This window comes from Marmota flaviventris, chromosome 9 (assembly GCF_047511675.1).
Source record: "Marmota flaviventris isolate mMarFla1 chromosome 9, mMarFla1.hap1, whole genome shotgun sequence".
In the NCBI taxonomy this organism is placed as follows: Eukaryota; Metazoa; Chordata; class Mammalia; order Rodentia; family Sciuridae; genus Marmota; species Marmota flaviventris.
Window position 1 is genome coordinate 12779097 of NC_092506.1, and position 20206 is coordinate 12799302.

Genomic DNA, 20206 nt, shown 5'->3' on the forward strand with positions numbered 1-20206 from the left:
ATGCCTTAGAAAAATACACCAAAAATTACAATGGCTATAAAATACATGAGAAGATCCATTTAATTAATAAACAGATGCAAGTGAGACAAATAGTTGTCATTGTAAAACCTTCAAATTAATGAAAGGGAGAGAGAGAGAATAGGAAGAAGGGAGGGAGAGAGGAGGAAGCAAGGAGAAAATAAAGAAAAAGAATGAGAAATGTATTTCTCATTCAAACGAGAAGGAGTGAAAATGTTGTTTTCTAACTGTGAATTTTGGAAACATTACGGTAAACATTCCCAAGGGTCACTCAACAGAGGAGAGGAAAAGAGATTATGAATGGAAACTTGAAAAATCATTAGGGTTCTTAGATATCTTTCAGTTATCCTCCAACTATTAGTTAAATGTCTATTACAGCAAAGCTCTATATATGGTTCTGGGAATATAACAAAACAAAACAAAAAAAAGCCAGTAAAGTTATTTGCTATAATCTTAATGAACTCATTAGTTGAAAAAAAATATGTACTCAGTATCTATAGCTAAGTACTAGGGATGGATTAGTGTACAAAACACACAAATACCTGCCCATTGAGAGCTTCCTCTAAGTGGTGAAATCTTACCTTCAGGAACTTGCTCTATCTTTGGGAGCAATAAAGAGAAGAGGGAGCAGGAGGAAGTAGTAAATATTTAAGTCATCTAATACTTCATCGTGCCGTTTCCTGCCATTTGCACCAGACCAGAAGCCCATTTCCTACTGCAATAAATGCCTTCTCACTACTTTGTTCAGAGCATCTTTCAGCTCCTTGTTTCTCATGCTGTAAATCAAAGGATTCAAGACAGGGGTGACAAAGGTGTAGACAACAGACACCACTCGGCCCATTTCTGGGTTGTAGCTGGAACTGGGGCGTAAGTAGATGAGGCTGCAGCAACCATACTGCAGAAGAACCACAGTCAGGTGAGAAGAGCAAGTGGAGAAGGCCTTGTTCCGTCCCTCGGCCGAGCGGATCTTCAAAATGGCAGCAATGATGAAGATGTAGGAGATGGAGATCAGAGAAAAGGGGATGGTGAGGATGATGACGCTGACGATGAAGATCATGGCTTCCTGCATCCGAGCATCCCCGCATGCCAACCTCAGGATGGGCAGCACATCACAGTAGAAGTGGGTGATTCTGTTGTGGCCACAAAATGGCAGATGGAAGATCAGAACTGTCAGTTGTAAAGCTAGAATGAAACCAAGGAGCAGAGCTCCCAAAGCCAGCTGGGCACACAGCTGCCGTCTCATGATGAGGGTGTAACGCAAGGGCTCCCGGATTGCTACAAACCGATCGTAAGCCATGATCCCCAAGAGGATACAGTCAGCACTACCCAGAAAAACAAAGAAGAACATCTGAGTGCCACAACCAGCGAAGGAGATGGGAATCCTCCCCATGGTCACGAGGTTGACCAAAGCCAGAGGGGCCACCGTGGAAGAGTAAAAGATCTCCAGCACTGCCAGGTTGGCCAGAAAAAAGTACATGGGAATGTGGAGCGAACGCTCAGCCCAGACAGTGAGAGAGATTGTGGCATTACCAAGGAGACTGCCAATGTACAACAGCAGGAACAGCACAAAAATAAACATCTGGACCTCCAGGATGGGCGAAAAGGGGTGGAAATGGAACTGGATCTCTCTAGTTTGGTTTTCATGCCCCATAAAAGTGGTCCATTGTATTTTCCAGGACAAGAGAAGACAAGTGTTTTTAGGAAAGAAAGTGGCGTATCTTTAGGATGAAACTGAGGATACTGTTTCAACACCTGTGGTTCTAATAATTCTGAACATGAGCTTATTCAAGCTGGGCAGGCCACTTTCCTTCTTACTGGTGTTTGTCATTTCACATTTTCAAGACATTTGGCTGAAGTTAAATATAGAAGTCGTCACCGTGAAAAGGAGCCATGGTAATCTGTCCCATGTGGTATCCAAGCTCAGGACATTGTTATTTTGCAAAAAAAAAAAAAAAAAAACCAGCTGAAATAATAACCTCTCAGCTTCTGAACTTACAAATTGTGCTGCAATACGGTCTTGATTCAATGACATATAGTATGTATAAGGGGCATACTCACAGAGTGCTTCATTTCATCCTGAAGAATTGTCTTCCCAGACAGAAAAGGTCAGCTGTGCCAGTTCATCAGGACCAAGGATAATGACTCCCTTACTGGCTTTTGGGTTTTCATAATCATCTAGGGGCTCTTTTAGTCCATTGGCCCATAAATGTCACCCCAATCTTCTCATAATTTTCATGCTACTATAACATACTATCACACATTGGATAACCTGTAAAAAAATAATAACTTCATTTCTCACAGTTCTGAAGGCTGGTCAGTCCGATTTCATGGTGCTGGGCCTTAGCAAGGACCTTTCTGCTACATCATCCCAAAGTGAAAGGTGAGAAGATGAGGGGATGAGAAAGAGAGAGAGAAAGAGATTTTTTAAACAAACTCATCCATACAATAATAAAACCACTCCTATAATAACATTGATCCATCTGTAAGGAAAGAGCCCTCATGACTTAAATACCTCTTAAAAGTCCCACCTCTCAATTCCATTGCACTGGGGACTAAGTTTCAAATGCTTGAATTTGGGGGGATATGATTCAAACCATAGCGTTCTTATCCTAGATCCCAAAATTCACAGCTGTCTAACATGCAGAATATTTTTACTTAATCCTAATAGCCCCACAAGTTTTGACTCATTTCAGCATCAAAACTCCAGAATCTCTGTAAAGCAGTATGAAAATTCCTTAGAAAACTTAGAATGGAATGACCATTTGACCCAGGTATCCCAGGTTTATACCCAAAGGACTTAAAAACAGCATGGTACAGTGATGCGGCCACATTAATGTTTATAGCAGCACAATTCACAATAGCTAAAGTTTGGAACCAACCTAGATGTCCTTCATAGATGAATGGATAGATATACACAATGGAATATTACTCAGCATTAAAAGAGAATAAAATCATGGCATTTGCAGGGTAATGAATGGAGTTGGAGAATATCATGCTAAGTGAAGTAAGCCAATCCCCCAAAACAAAGGCCAAATGTTTTCTCTGATAAGTGGATGCTAATCCATAATGAGGGTGGATGGAGCATGGTAGGAATGGAGGAACTTTAGATAGGGCAAAGGGGAGGGAGGGGAAGGGAGGAGACATGGGGTAGGAAAGATGGTGGAATGAGATGGACATTATTATCCTAGGTATACGTATGAAGACACAAATGGTGTGACTCTACTTTGTGTACAATCAGAGAAATGAAAAATTGTGCTTCACTTATGTATTATGAATTGAAATGCATTCTGCTGTCATGTATAACAAATTAGAACAACATCAAGAAGAAATGTCCAGAATCTCATCTAACTCAGGTATGGGTGAGAGCTCAAGGCAAATGTTTTACTAAGACAAATTCCCTACCAGCTCTAAAACTGTGAAATCAAAACCAGTTATAGGCCTCCAGAACACAGTGGTGGAACAGGCACAGGATAGAAATCCCCATTCCAAAAGGGAGAAAGGGACAAGAAGAAAAGAATAACAGCAAGTCCAAATCCTTCTTTTGCCAGATTTTCCAGCTCATGGCTCTTAAATTCTGCCCTGCACAAAGCTCTAGGGCACAGACCATTCCACCAAGTTCTCTGCAACTGTATAAAAAGGATTTGTCTTTACTTCAGCTTCCAACAGCTTATTCCTCGGTTCCGCTTGACACCTCATCAGAATGGCCTTTCCTTGCCGTATTCCTACAAACCTTCTGACGAAAATCATTTCAGTAATCCCTAAGTTCCAGATCTTCCCTACAGTTCTTTCTTCTGATCCCCAAATGAAAATCCCCACTCACGACCATCAAGGCATTTTCTAGCCTGATTCTCCAAGTTCATCCAGCCTCTACCCAACAGGTAGTTCCAAAGCCCAATCCACATTTTCACAAATTGGTACTGAAAGTGTAAGGGTCAGGCGAAGCGTCGGAGAAAGAGACCACCAAGTGACCACTCATGCAATTGGCAGAAGGGGATTTATTGAACCAGCATGCTGGGGCTCCGTGCCCACTCAAGAAGGGAAAGCAGCCCAGAGCCCCGAGCAGGGGCTGAGTCCTGCTTAAGTACACTTTTTTGGGGAGGGCGGGGATTTTACATACATCACAGTCTCCTTTAACAAATCATTATACACCGCGGGAAAATCAAACAACAACTCCTAAACGTGATTAGTTCATTCATTGGCGGGAACAGGTCAGGCTGGAGTGATAGGTCATTTCTAAACGGGGTACACATTCAAACTGATTGGTTTTAGGGCCTAAAGGACTACGTGACCAGTTACACAGAGTCCCGAGTTATTGGACAACCAGGGAGTCAGTGGGAATATTTACTGGGCAGTTCCAGTATTGTCCTAATAGCTACAGGGATTTCAGGTTTTGCAGGTAGCATAGAAACCTAACAATACCTAATCCTTTACATTTTAACTCAGACCTTGCAGCTTAGAAACTTTACAACACCCGGTCTTTTACCCTTTAACTTTTACGCTTTAACTTCAATTTCTTTTACCCTTACAAAAGGTGAGGTTGTTTGTTATAGAAACAACCTCACCTTTCAGTACCAATTTTCTGACTTTGTTTTGTGTTACTATAATAAAAGAGCAAAACTTGGGAAATTCATAAAGATAAAGGATTTATTTCTTACATTTATGGAGGCTGGGGAATCCAATTTCAAGGTGTCCAGCACCTAGTGAGAGTCTTCTTGTGGCATCATCCCATGGTAGAAGATGAGAGAGTGAAGGAAGGCGTGAGAGAGCAAGAGAGAGCAAAATTCAATTCTCTGACAAACCCACGTTCATGACACTGATGATGTACCCACACCTGCAATGATGGCTTCAGTCCATCCCCGAGGGCACAGCTGCATGAGCTAAACTCCTCTTGAAGTTCCCCCACCTCAACATGGTTGCACTGGAGATGAAGTTCCCAGGGTGAGATTTTAGGGTGACACATTCATACTGTAGACCCCTTGATAAACTTTCTCCACGCATCTAATCAAGAGTCAATGAGAGTATAACATATTGTATAATAGCCAACACTATTTTTTAAATGCGCTATAAATGGAAAATCACGGTTCATTAGTTAGATATCCAACCACCAAAGAAATTAAATTACTAATTTTTTTAAAAAGAAAAAAATATGATAGTTGTATAAAGCATGAGCAATATATACTTTGAGCTTTGGAATGTTCACGGACATTCCTTCCCCATCATAACTGATCTCCGTGTACCTTTCTGATGTGGGCACTGACCTACTCAGGATCTGGCCACTAACAGACACCAGACACCAACTGTAGAGCTTTTCTGGGTTGTGGAAGGGACACTGGCTAGACTAGACCCTCACAGGGAAACTAGAGAACTGAACACAGCCAGGGTCTTGTTTCAGAGCTTTGTCCCTTTCCCGTCCATGAACAAACATTCCCTCCTCCCAACAGCTCCATGTAGAAAGTCACTCAAAATCACATGTGTTTTGCTAATCACCGTTTGTTCTTGGATTAGGCTCATCCTCACACAAAGGAAGGTAAGATTTTTGCCTTAAAAGTAGAACTTGAAGATTCTTCAAAGACCCTCATTCCTAAAATTAATATTTTTCTGATAAAGTGAAAATGCCCCCGGCTTACATGTGTGCTAAGATGGGTGTGGGTTAAGAGAGGCAGTTAGATGCCAGCAGCTCAAGGACAGAACGTCATGGGCCATCTCATACTTTTGCAATGTGCTGAGGATCCATTATCTCATTTAGTTTTCCTAAGATTTCTGCAAGTAAGAAGACAGATATGAATATCTCCATTCATGGCCAAGACACGGAGAAGGTAATTGAGCCATTATCTCACTGTTATTTACAGGTAGAAGACGCTAGCATTTGGATCTCCTTATATCTGTCAGTGATCACACAATTCTTGGCTTTATTTTTGTCATAGGACCATGAAGCAGCTGTGGTCTCATCAGTGACATTCCCAGTGAACTCAGGACCAAGCAAAAAATCATTCCCCAGTTGAAGTTTTCGTGTGTGTGGAAGAATGACCTGAGTGATCTGGAGGACAGGACACAGATCTCCACCAGAACTCCTAGCTAATCCCCTGGGTCTACAAGGTTTCTATAGGGTTGGAGCTACTCTAAAATACTACTTATTCATATCAAAATCACATGGGTAGGGTTTGGCTTAAACAGTAAGGAGCTCAGAAATGTGCATATTAAAGCTGTGCTTCCAGGTGCCAAAGCACCAACCTCTGGATGCTGAAAACATCATCAGTCACACTGGTTGTCTTTCCGTTCATAATAACAGCCATAAAGTCGGTGGGGTTAAGGACCTGAATACTGGGGACCAACAGACCATCATCTGTCCCCACTACTTACCAGCCATGTGATGCTGACAATTTAATCTCTATGTGAACTCTGGTTTTCTCATCTTTGGAGTACAAAGATCATTGACATCTATGCCCCAAAGTTGTTGTAAAGATTAAATGAGACCATGATTACAAAATGATTTCTGATGTTAGAAAGTGTCCATTAATCTGTTACCATAACTGACTTCTTAAAAGCTGAACTCCTGGCCCAGTGTGTTCTTATTCTAACAGTGTATAATATGCTTGATGATCATGTTTTCCTGTTTTCAGGGCTCTGTGTACAATAACACACCTTGATGCCCTTGAATATCTCCGTAGGGCTAAGTATAAATATGTTGGCATGGCATTGTGAACCATTCCAGTTGGAACCAGGACCAAGTTTAGTTCAGAATTCCATGGTGCTGCCAGATCTTACAGATTCTTGCAGATGTTACAAAAGACAAAGTCAGGAACAGTAGTTGTAATATTCAACGGTACACTCAGGATCATTTTCTAGTTATCAAGACCTCTGATGGTTTACAGACTTTACATCTCTCAAGAACAAAAGTAGGGATTCTTAGGCCCTAAAAGGCAGCTAAGAGATGCTGACATTGTCAGGGAACTTACCCTCCTATAAAAGGATGCATCTGTCTTCTAGCCCAGGTATTATTATGAAAGATTTCCATCAGTCCCCAAGCCTTTACAACTCCTGCATGAACCTCTGGGACCAACCTCCCTCATGTCTCTAGATCTCTGCACACATGGGGGTAAGGCTGTGGTCTTAACCTCATCTTGGCCGCTGCCCTCACAAGTCAGACTTGCCCTTAGAAGAGTCAAAGCATCTTCCAACCATTTTGCATCCTGCTCTGTTTTTAGCTGAGGTGAGGCATTTGCCCCTTAGAAGCTGGTCACTAGGAATATTTTCACAGTCCACGAGTGAAGTTCCATCTCCAACAGTGGCTTAGGGACTTTAGCAAACCAAAATATGACATCCCCCCCAAAAAAAATCCTTACCAACCTTCAACCTTACTCAGTAGCTTTTGAAGAGCAGACTTTCTTTTCCTTGGCACTTTGCCCTGATGATGTCATCTTCTTTCTGTTGTCATTAAGGCGGTTCTTAGGATGCTCTTTTCTGTAATGGAATTATTACATCAGAAAACCTTCACCAAAATAGTCTTTTCTTCAGGAATAAGATCTCTAGTATCATTACCACAAAGAAAAAGCATTTTAGTGTCCTGATATCTACTTACCTAGATAAAGGTTTGAGAGTCAAACACTTGATTGTTTTAATATAAACTCTTTCAAATTTTATAGGATGAAAGCAAGATTTTAGATGAACACAATATCTGTTCAGATATTCTTTACCAGGGATTGAACTCAGGAGCACTTAACCACTGAGCAACATCCCCCACCCTTTTTTTTTTTTTTGTATTTTATTTAGAGGAAGGGTCTCACTGAGTTGCTTAGGGTCTTGCTAAATTGCTGGGGCTGGCTTTGAACTCGTGATCCTCCTGCCTCAGCCTCCTGAGCTGCTGGGATTACAGGCTTGTCCCATCACACCCAGTTTGTTCAGATATGACTTTAGAGTATGAATTTAACCTTCTGAAATGCATTATTATTTCTTCTCTCAAAAATTTACTTAAATATCAGTACTACCATTGGGAGATGCCACTTCTGTTTTCAGAAAAGGGAAGCTGGATAAAATGCTTCATAAATTATTGGGAATATAAAAATGTATATTGGAAAATAAACTAAAATGTACGTAGGATGTGCATATATCAGAATATGTATAGTTTCCTACTTAGTTTTCTCCTACCTCTTTTATCCTAACACCAGTCTTGAGAGGTTGATATTATTATTATTTTCATTTTGTAGATCAGAAAACAGAAACTCACCCAGGATAAGTGTGTGCTCAGCATCCACAGTGCCCGAGCCCTGGGTGAAATCAGATGTATGATTTGAAATCCTTTTTCTTCCATCATATTAAGCTGACAATCTGTATCTTTGGGCTTTAAAAACTGCTGTTGACTTTATAGTAATGTTATTAGACCTTCTTTCTAGGTATATTTTCTTCTCTACCTTTGCCTTTTTCGCTCCATCCAGCTCTTGACCATATAACTCCTAGAGCAGAATCATAATAAAGCATCTTTTTCTCAATTAGTTAAAGAGGCTTTCTCTTCAAGTTAAAATTAAATTTAGCAAAGTATTTGCTTCTTGGTTAAAATTATAACAACCATGAATTCCTTCTATGGAGAAATTTTTGAACATAAATAATAGAAAAAATGATTTTTTTTTCATATATTTGTTGATCAATCATATATCTTCTTCTGAGAAGTGTCTGTTCAGTTCCTTAGCCCATTTATTAAGTGGGTTGTTTGGCTTTTTTGGTGCTAAGTTTTTTGAGTTCTTTATATATCCTGGAGATTACTGCTCTATTTGATATGTGTGTGGTAAAAAATTTGCTCCCATACTATTGGCTCTCTCCTCACCTCATTGATTGTTTTCTTTGCTAAGAAGAAGGTTTTTAGTTTTAATCCATCACATTTAGTGATTCTTAATTTTATTTCTTGTGCTTTATGAGTTTTGTTAAGGAAGTTAGGGCCTAATCCAACGTGATGTGCCGCAGTCTGGCTGGGCACAAATCACCAAGCCTCCACAAAGCACTTGTATGTTCAAACAGGAAACTTTATTGCAGGAACTCCACCAGCACTCCATGCACACTTCAGGGAACTCCCCCAGCTCTCCCCAGGGCTCCGCACCTACCCCACTTGGACCCCACGAGAACTCAACCAGGAACTCCAAAGTAGTGGTGCCCAAGGCAGCAGGAACCACCCTATTCCGGGAGCCACCCTATTGCCGGACAGCAGGGGTCCATATACAACTGAATACACAGCTTAACATAACTATCATCATCTCAATAGCTCACTGGCATCACCTCTCAACCACTCCCTTCTGGCAGAATACCATCCAGCATCCCAACTCGGCTGTGGACCTACTTTTTATTCCATTAGGCAGAGGGTCTCTGATCTAATTCCTAGGTCTTTGATCTACTTTGAGTTGAGTGTTGTGCATGGTGAGAGATAGGGGTTTAATTTCATTTTGCTTCATATGGATTTCCAGTTTTACCAGCACCATTTGTTGAAAGGCTATCTTTTCTCCAATGTGTTTTTCTGGAGGCACCTTTGTCTAGTATGAGATAACTGTATTTATGTGGGTTTGTCTCTGTCTTCTATTCTGTACCATTGGTCTACATGTCTGTTTTGGTGCCAAAACCATGCCATTTTGTTATTATGGCTCTGTAGTATAGTTCAAGGTCTGATAGTGTGATTGGAGAAATGCAAATAAAAACTAAGATTTCATCTCACTCCAGTCAGAATGACAGTTCTCAACAATACAAGAAATAAGTGTTGGGAAGGATGGTGGGGGGGACACACTCATAAATTTCTGGTCTCTGCAAATTGGTGCAACCAATCTGGAAAGTAGAATAGAGATTCCTTAAAAAACTTGGAATGGAACCACCTTTTGACCCAGCTATCCCACTCCTTGATCTATACCCAAAGGACTTAAAAAAATCATACTACAGTGACACAGCCACATCAGTGTTTATAGCAGCACAATTCATAATAGCCAAACTGTGGAACCAAGCTAGATGCCCTTCAATAGATGAATGGATAAAGATACTGTGGTATACATACACACGGAATATTACTCAGCAATAAAAGAGAATAAAATTATGGCATTTGAAGGCAAATGGATGGAGTTAGAGAATATCATGCTAAGCGAAGTAAGCTAATCCCAAAAAACTAAATGCTGAATGTTTCTCCTCTGCTCAACAAGGACAAAACATAAACCCCAAAGACAGGCCCCCAGTGACCCACCTCCTCCAGTTACCATCCAGTTAATCCCTAACAATGAATTAACACATTTATTAGGTTAAGGCTCTCATAACTCACTCATTTTACCTCTAAACCCTTTTCATTGACTCACACATGATCTTTGGGGGACACCTATTACCTAAACCATAACAACAATATTTTGGGGTTTTTTTTTTTGGTTGTTGTTGTTATTTTGTTTGTTTTGCTTTTCTTTTGGTGAAAGTACTAATATTCTAATTTCTTCACAAATTTCAAGTACACAATACATTAACTATAATCACCATGCTATAACTATTAACTATAATCACTCAATCCCAGAATTTACTCATCTCTTAATTGAGAGCTCCTACCATTAGACCCACCTCTCCCCATTTCCTCCACTCCCCATCCCCTGACAGTCACCATTCTACTTTCTATTCCTATGAATATCTTTTCTAAGAGTCCACAAATTAGTGATACCATATAGGACTTGTCTTTCTCTTTCTTGTGTATTTCACTTAGAATAAACACCCTTGGGGTTCATTCATGTTATTGCAAATGGCAGAATTTGCTTCTGTTTTATGATTGGATAATATTCCATTGTATATTTATATGCCACTTCTTATCAATTAATCTTTTGACAGGCTCTTCCTATATCTTTGCTGTTGGGAATAACAGCGCAGTGAATATGGTAGTGCAGGTATGTCCTCAAGTTACTGCTTTAGTTCCCTTCAGACACACACCCACTAGTGAAAGGGCTGGATCATGTATTAGTTCTATTTTCAACTTTTGGAGGAACCACCATTCTGTTTTGTCTAACACCTGTACCAGTTTACATTCCCACCACAGTGTCAACACTCTTCAGTGTTTCTTATCTATTGTCCTATGATCATAGCCATCATAACAGGTTGAAGTAACATCACATTGTGGTTATAGGGACTTTTCCTTGATGACTAGCAATATAGAGCTTGTCAAGTAACTAATGGCCATTTCTATGCCTTCTTTTGAAAAATGTCCTTTGAGCTCATTTTCCATTTTTAAATTAGATTATTTGGGAGTTTTGCTAGTTATTTGATAGAGTTCCTCATATACTATAGATATTAATGAATCACCATATAATGGCTTTTAAATATTTTCTCTCATTCCACATGTGAACTTTCATTTTGTTGATTGTGTCCTTTGTGAACAGAAGCTTCTTAGTTGGATGAAATCCTATTTTTTATCCCCCCCCCCTTTTTTCTTATGGTTTAGTGACATATCCATGCATTATTGGCAAGACCAGTGTTGAAATTTTTTTCCCAATTTTAAAGGTGTTTTAAAGATACAAGTCTTATCTTTAAGTCTTGAATCCATTCATTGCAAGCTAAATTTATGTATAATGTGTAACAGTATTTCAGTTTCGTTCTATTTTTAAAAATATGGATGCCTGGTGCTGGGGTTGTAGCTCAGAGGTAGAATGCTTGCCTAGCATGTGTCAGGCCTGGATTCTGTCCTCAGTACCACATAAAAATAAATAAATAAATAAAGGTATTGTGTCCATCTTCAACTAAAAAAATTCTTTTTAAAATACATATGCCTAGTTTTTTCCAACAACATTTTTTGAAGAAATCAACCTTTCCTGTTGTATTATTGGCACCTTTCTCAAAGATGAGTGAACCATATATGTGTTGCTGTATTTGTGGGCTCTCTTTTCTGTTGGTCTATGTGTCTATTTTCATAGCAGTACTGTATTATATGAATTAGTAGAGCTTTGTAATTGTTCAATATTAGGAAGCATTATACCTCCAACGTTTTTCATCTTTCTCATCATTCTTTTAATGGCTGTATCCAAATTTCATCATTTTGTTTTATTACTGTGAAGATTGCTGTAGAAATTTTGATAGGGATTGTATTGAATCTGGATGATGGGTAGTATGAACATTTTGACAATATTAGTTCTTCCAATCAATGAATATAGTATCTTTCCATTTATTTGTGTTTTCTTTAACTTCTATCATTGATGTTTATACTTTTCAGTATATAGAAAGTTTTATTCTTTGGTTAGATTTATTCCTAGGTATTTTACTTTTCCTAACTATTAAAAATGGGATTGTAGCAGAGTGTGGTGGCAAGCACGCCTATAATCCCAGTGGCTCGGGAGGCTGAAGCAGGAGGATCATGAGTTCAAAGCCAGCTTCAGCAATTTAGGGAGGCCCTAAGCAATTCGGCAATATACTGTCTCAAAATAAAATACAAAAAAGGGCTAGTGTTGTGACTCAATGGTTAAGTGCCTCTAGGTTCAATTCCAGGTATCTAAAAAAGGGTGGGAGATTGTTGGGCCAGGTGCGATGATGCATGCTTATAATCCCAAGCTACTCAGAAGGCTGAGGCATGAGGATCATAAATTTAAGGTCAGCTTGGGAAATATATCAAGACCCTGTATCAAAACAAAATTATTATATTTTTACAAAAATTCTACAGGCATTTATTGAGACATTACTATGAAAACAAAATTTTTAAAAAGGACTGGAGGTGTATCTCAGAGGTAGAGTGTTCAACTAGTACGTGTGAAGCCCTGGGTTCAATCCCCAGTATTGAAGGGGGGAGGGTTGGTTAGGAAGCTAGTTTTATTTCTTTTTTGAATAGTTTCTTGTTGGTATAAAGAAACACTACCAATTTTCATTTGTTGATTTTTGTATCCTGGCTCTCTACTAAATTTATTATTTCTCACTATTTTTGGTGGAGTCTATATGGAATTCTTTGTATGCATAAAATAGAGAGCCAAGAAATAAAATCATGCAATTACAGTCAATTGATTTTCCACAAAGGTGCTAAAAAACATATAAGTAGGAAAGGGCAGTATTTTCAATAAATGGTGCTGAAAAAACTAATTTTCTGCATGCAGAAGGAGGAAAGTGGACCCTTGTCCCATACCATATACAAAAAACAACTCAAAAGAGATTAAAGACTTACATTTAAGACCTGAAGAGAAATGGAGAGCAAGCTCCCTGATGTTGCTGTAGGTGGTGATTTGTTTTTAATATGACCTCAAAAGCACAAGCAACAAAAGCAAAAATAAACAAATATGACTACATCACACTAAAATGCTTCTGCATGACAAAGGAAATAAAGTGAAGAGAAAACCCACATAAAGGGAAAAAATATTTGTACACTATATGTCTAGTAAGAAGTTAATATACAAAATGCATGGTAAACTTAAACAACTCAATAGCAAGAAAACAACTCAGTTTAAAGGTAGGCAAAGAACCTGAACAGACATTTCTCAAAAAGAGATATCAATAGCCAATAGATTCATGAAAAAAGTGTCCATTTTCACTAATCAGTTAGGAAATACAAATTAAAACCACAATGAGATAAAAGCTCTCAACTGTTAGATTGGCAATAATTAAAAAGATGAAAGATAACAAGTGTTGGTGATGATCTGAAGAAAAGGTAACCATGATATACTGTTGGTGGAAACATAAATTAGTACATCCATTATGGAAAACGGTACAGAGATTGCTCAAAAAATTAAAAACAGAACTACCATATGATCCAGTACTTTCTCTTCTGGGTACCTATCCAAAGGAATTGGAATCTGTAAGGCTAAGGAATATCTGAATTCCCATGTTCAATGCAACATTATTCACAATAGGCAAGAATAGAATCAACCTAAGTGGCCATCAAAGGATGAATGGACAAAGAAAATGTGATTTATAGGTAATGGAGTACTATTCAATATTAATAGGGGTGGGAGAGGACCTGTCATATTCAGCAAGGATCAATATGAAAAACATTATTTTGACATTATCCAGGTACAAAAAGACAGTGCATGTCTACTATGTATGGGGTCTAAAATAGTTGAACTCATATTAGTAGAGAGGGGAAAGATGGTTATCATATGCTGGGGAAGTAGGGATGGAATGAATGGGGAGTTGCTGATCAAAAGGTATGAAATCCCAGGAGCTAGGACTGTAGCTCAGTGATAGAGTGCTTGCCTGGCTCATGTGAGGCACTGGGTTCGATCCTCAGCACCACACAAAAATAAATAAATAGATTAAAGTTATTGTGTCCGTCTACAAACTAAAAGAAAAATTTTTAAAAAGGTATGAGGTTTCAGGTAGATAGGAGGAATAGGTTTTGAGATACACTGCACAGTACTGACTATAGTCAACAATAATACAATGTATATTTCTTTTTTTTTTTTTTAAATGGGCTACATTGAGTTGTCTGGGGTTTTTTTTTTTTTAACTATTTTATTTATTTATTTATTTATATGTGGTGCTGAGGATTGAACCCAGGGCCTTGCACATGCAAGGCGAGCACTCTACTGCTGAGCCATAACCCCAGCCCCTGTATATTTCAAAATAACTGAGAAAGTAAATTTCAAATGTCTCACCGTAAAAAGTTTTGGGAAAACAATGGGATGAAGGTGTTAATTAGGTTTATTTAGTCTTTCCACATTGTATGCATAATATATCAAAACTTTTATATATAAACCCATAAGTGTTTATAGCTATGAATAACATTGATTTTTAAAAGGGAAGAAATTTCTGCAATATACAACAAAATGGAAGAATCTTGAAGATATTGTGCTTAGTGAAAGAAACCAGTCACAGAATAAATAATTCATGATTCTACCTTTCTCAGTTATCAAAATAGTCCAAGAAGAAAAGAGTAAAATCATTGTTTCCAGGGAATAAGGAAGAGGGGAGAAATAGGAAGTTACTAATCAATGGATATAAAGTTTCAGGAATGTCAGATGAATAAGTTCCAGAGATCTGATGTGCTACATTTTGTCTATAGTTAATGATATTTTGTTATACACATAAAAAACAATGTTAAGAGTATAGATCTCAGGTTAAATGTTCTCACAATGATCCAGGAAAATCCAGTGTGAAAGAATTAACTGTCATAGGTGAAAGGTGCCAGGAGAGAGAAGAAAGGACACAGACACAGGATTGCACACAGTGCGAGTTATTAGGGACTTTATTATAGAGTCATGGTCAAGAGTGGCATCAAGACCAGTGGTTCCTGCAATGCGAGCCAGAGAAAGGAAGCTTACATAGTGGTCAGAACAAAAGTGACTTTCATCCAAACAAGAATAGACCTGGTTTTTTTCAAGGTAACATCAAGGATCAAGGATGTCAGGCACCTCCTTGGCTCTGATGATAGCAGGGTCCAATCATAAGTTTCACATACCAGGATAAAGTTTTTGTTGATTTGCAGTATTCTGGAAAACTATGAGGCAAAACAGACCAGGGTTACTCAGGGGCAATGATAGCAGTTATGACTCAAGATGGCTGCAGTATGGTTCAGCTAGATCTCTACTCCACAATTTTTTTTAATTTTAAGAGAAATAATTGAACACAATTTTTTCTATATTTTTATTGGTGCATTATAATTATACCTAATGGTGGAATTCATTGTTACAAATTTATACATGCACGTGATATTATAATGTAATTTAGCCAACATAATTTCCCCCGGTCCCTTTCCCCTACTCTACTAATCTCCCTTCAATTTTCATGAGATTCCCCCCAACACATACATTTCTTTTGCTTTTTCCCTTCTAGCTTCCACATAGGAGAGGAAACATATGACCCTTGGCCTTCCAAGTTTGACTAATTTCATTTAACCTAATGTTCTTAAATTCCACCCATTTCCCTGCAAATGACATAATTTCATTTTCTTTATGGCTGAATAAAACACCATTTTGTACATATACCATAATTTCTTTAACCATTCATCCATTGGTGGACACCTAGGCTGGTTCTATAGTTTAGCTATTGTAAATTGTGCTGCTTTAAACATGGGTATGCATGAATGGCTATAGTATGCTGACTTTAATTCATTAAGATAAGAACACAAACATTTTTTAAAGAAAAATTTTAAAAGAGTTATCTATGCTTGTACATTGAACAACAAAAAAAAATACCTCTGAACTATTCACCCCAACGTTTGGAAACTGGCATCTTACATGTAGATGTGTGCCAAGTCTTTGTCTCCAGTTATTATCTGAGTTCTAGGACAGATTTAATTCTTGACTCTGATAATTATACCTGAAGGCCACACACTGTCATCTGAGAATTATTATATCATGCCCACATATATGTCCCTAAAGTTCCTTACTTCATGTAATAAGACCCAGGGTAATGAATCTGGGCAATGGATAATTACTACACTTATGCCTTGGTCTCTTGACAAATCTCTTGCTCCAATGTCAACATTTGAAACTCCAGCTCCATTTCTGGTTTGTGTCCAAGTTTTGAAGCTAACTATTTCTTTTGTTTCTTTAAAAAAAAAATACCCATGGCCTTTGATTTTCCATTAATCAGCTTCATTCATTAAGATGAAACAGGCAATGCATACCTCCAGACAACACATCCCTTTGAACACTGAAGTAACATCAATTCACAAACGTAGAGTAGTTTGCATATACAAAACTTGTCCAAGAATGTTATTACCCCTATCCTTTTAATAGCACCCCTATGAAGCTGAAATTATAAAACACATTTGATACAGATTGAAAAACTGGTAAATCAACATAGTTAAAAGATTTGTCCATTGCCGTACACCCAGCGACACAAAGAGGTAGAAACTAACCTTAAATGTTCTTAAGTCCTGCTCACACTGAAGGAAACAAACAAGTTCTCAAAGTGATCTGTTTTTGTACATTAAATGATTGCAAATATGAAATCCTTTGTTCTAATCTTCCATCTGCTTTAATGAAAACTCAGATCCTATCTTTTTTTTATATTGGTTCTAATTAGTTATACATGACAGCAGAATGAACTTTGACACATCATATATAAATGGAGTAGAATTTCTCATTCTTCTGGTTTTATATGATGTAGAATCACACTGGTCACATATGTACGTAGTGTAATAATGTTTTATTCAGGGCTGGGGATTGGCTCAAGTGGTAGTGCTCTCGCCTAGCATGTGTGAGGCACTGGGTTCGATTCTTAGCACCACATAAAAACAAAATAAAGATATTGTGTCCATCTAAAAAACTAAAAAATAAATATTTAATAATAATAATAATGTCTTATTCATTCTACTATCCTTCCTATCTCTATACCCCTGCTCCTCCCTTCACTCCCCTCTACCTAAAGTAACTCTATTCTTCCCTAGCCCCCACCCTTGTTTATTGTGAATTAGCATCCATATATCAAAGAAAACATTTGGCCTTTGATTTCTTGGTATTGGCTTGTTTTGCTTAGCATGATATTTTTTTTTTAAAGAAAGAGAGAGAGAGAGAGAGAGAGAGAGAGAGAGAGAGAGAGAATTCTAATATTTATTTTTTTTTCGGCGGACACAACATCTTTGTTTGTATGTGGTGCTGAGGATCGAACCCGGCCGCACGCACGCCGTCAAGTGCGCTACCACTTGAGCCACATCCCCAGCCCCTTAGCATGATATTCTCCAGCTCCATTCATTTATGGGCAAATGCCTTCATTTCATTCTTCTTTAAGGCTAAGTAATAATCCATAGCATATATATCACATTTTCCTTATCCATTCATCTGCTGAAAGTCACCGTAGTTTAGTTATTGAGTTGAGCTTCTATAAACATTGATGTGTCTGCATCACTGTAGTATGCTGATTTTATGTCCTTTGGGTATTAACCAAGGAGTGCAATAGCTGGGTCAAATAGAGGTCTCATTCCAAGTTTTCTGAGGAATTGCCATACTGCTTTCCATAATGATTGCATCAATTTGCAGTCCCACCAGCAATGTATGAGTGAACCTTCTCTTCGGCATCCTCACCAACATTTATTGTTGCTTGTATTCTTGATAATTGCTATTCTGACTGGAGTGAGATGAAATCTTAGTTTTGATTTGCATTTCTCTAATTGCTAGAGATATTGAACATTTTTTCATATATTTGTTGACCAATTGTAGTTCTTCTTCTGTGAATTATCTGTTCAGTTCCTTAGCCCATTTATTGACTGGGTTATTTATCTTTTTGGTGTTGCATTTTTTGATTTCTTTATATATCCTGGAGATTAGTACTCCATCTGAGGTGCATGTAGTAAAGATGTTCTCCCATTCTATAGGCTTGCTCTTCATGTTATTGATTGTTTCCTTTGCTGAGAAGAAGCTTTTTAGTTTGAATCCATCCCATTTATTGATTCTTGATTTTACTTCTTGTGTTTTAGGAGTCTTGTTAGGAAGTCAGATCCTAAACTGACATGATGAAGATTTGGGCCTACTTTTTCTTCTATTAGGCACAGGGTCTCTATTCTAGTGCTTGTCGTTGACCCACTTTTAGTTGATTTTTGTGCATGGTGAGAGATAGAAGTTTAATATCATTTTGTTACATGTGGATTTCTGATTTTCTCAGCACTATTTGTTGAAGAGGCTCTCTTTTCTCCAGTGAATGTTTTTAGCACCTTTGTTTAGAATGAGATAACTGTATCTATGTGGGTTTGTCTCTATTCTGTACCATTAGTCTATGTGTCTGTTTTGGTGCCAATACCATGCCATTTTTTTTTTTTAACTATGGCTCTGTAATATAGATTAAGGTTTGGCACTGTGATGCCTCCTGCTTCACTCTTCTTGCTAAGGACTGCTTTTGCTATTCTTAGTCTCTTATTTTCCCAAATGGATTTCATGATTGCTTTTTCTAGTTCTATGAAGAATGTCATTGGGATTTTAATAGGAATTGCATTAAATCCGTATAATGCTTTTGGTAGTATGGCCATTTTGACAATATTAAATATGCCTACCAAAGAGCATAGGAAATCTTTCCAACTTCTAAGGTCTTCATCAATTTCTTCCTTCAGTGTTCTGTAGTTTTCATGGTAGAGGTCTTTCACTTTTTTGTTAGATTTATTCCCAAGTATTTTTTTTTAGACTATTGTGAATGGGGTAGTTTTCCTAATTTCTCTTTCAGTAGTCATCATTGATGTATTGGAATGCATTTGATTTATGGGTGTTGATTTTATATCCTGCTACTTTGCTGAATTTTTTGATTTCTTTATATATCCTGGAGATTAATACTCCATCTGGTGCGTGTAGTAAAGATGTTCTCTCATTCTATAGGCTTGCTCTTCATGTTATTGATTGTTTCCTTTGCTGAGAAGAAGCTTTTTAGTTTGAATCCATCCCATTTATTGATTCTTGATTTTACTTCTTGTGCTTTAGGAGTCTTGTTAGGAAGTCAGATCCTAAGCTGACATGATGAAGATTTGGGCCTACTTTTTTCTTCTATTAGGCACATTTCAAAAGTTTTCTGGTGAAATTTTTTTAGATCTTCTAAATATAACATCATGTCATCAGCAAATAGTGATAGCCTGAGTTCTTCTTTTCCTACTCGTATCCCTTTAACTGCTTTCTCCTGTATAGTTGCTCTGGCTAGAGTTTCAAGGACAATATTGAATAAAAATGGTGAAATGGGGCAACCTTGTCTTGTTCCAGTTTTTAGAAGGAATGCTTTCAATTGTTCTCCATTTAGAATGATGTTTAGCATATAGAGCTTTTACAATGTGTTGAGGTATGTTCCTACCATCCCTGGTTTTTCTAGTGTTTTGAATATGAAGGGGGTGCTATATTTTGTCAAATGTTTTTTTTCCTGCAACTATTAAGATAATCAGATCCCATATCTTAATTGGTCTATTTCCTCTGTAGATCTGAACCCAGAGTATGACTATCAACCCAGGGAGACAGTAAAGAGATTAACCTGGTATAGGGGAACTCTGAGAAAGTCACAAGTCTAGTTTTGGTGACACCAGACCTGAAACCCAAGCAAAGCCATCCTCCCAGTGCTCTTTTCAAATGACCATATAAAACCAACTGTTAAGTCCACTTTCCACAGCCTGCTTTCTGGACCTTGCCATTGTAGATGTCAATGCTCAGGTTCTAGATAGGGATTTGGTCTCAGAAATCATATCTTAAAATTATATATAAAGTTTTTATTTACAAATGTTTTCACTATGTATTTGATCCTCAAAATAATAATGATGGTAAGTGATATTATTTCATCCTCATTTGGCAACTCTGAAGTACAACCACATTCTGTA

At 37.9% G+C, this 20206-nt stretch overlaps 1 protein-coding gene across 1 annotated transcript; it reads right to left on the reverse strand.

Moving 5' to 3' along the window:
• Positions 1-730: 730 nt before the first annotated feature.
• Positions 731-1669, reverse strand: LOC114099832 (olfactory receptor 10V1-like). The gene has a single exon (XM_027944343.2). The coding sequence runs from the start codon at positions 1667-1669 to the stop codon at positions 731-733; it is 939 nt and encodes a 312-aa protein (XP_027800144.2).
• Positions 1670-20206: the final 18537 nt, after the last annotated feature.

Coding starts and splice junctions, on each gene's coding strand:
- LOC114099832 (XM_027944343.2), bottom strand. CDS start 1,669: ATGGGGCATGAAAACCAAACTAGAGAGATCCAGTTCCATTTCCACCCC.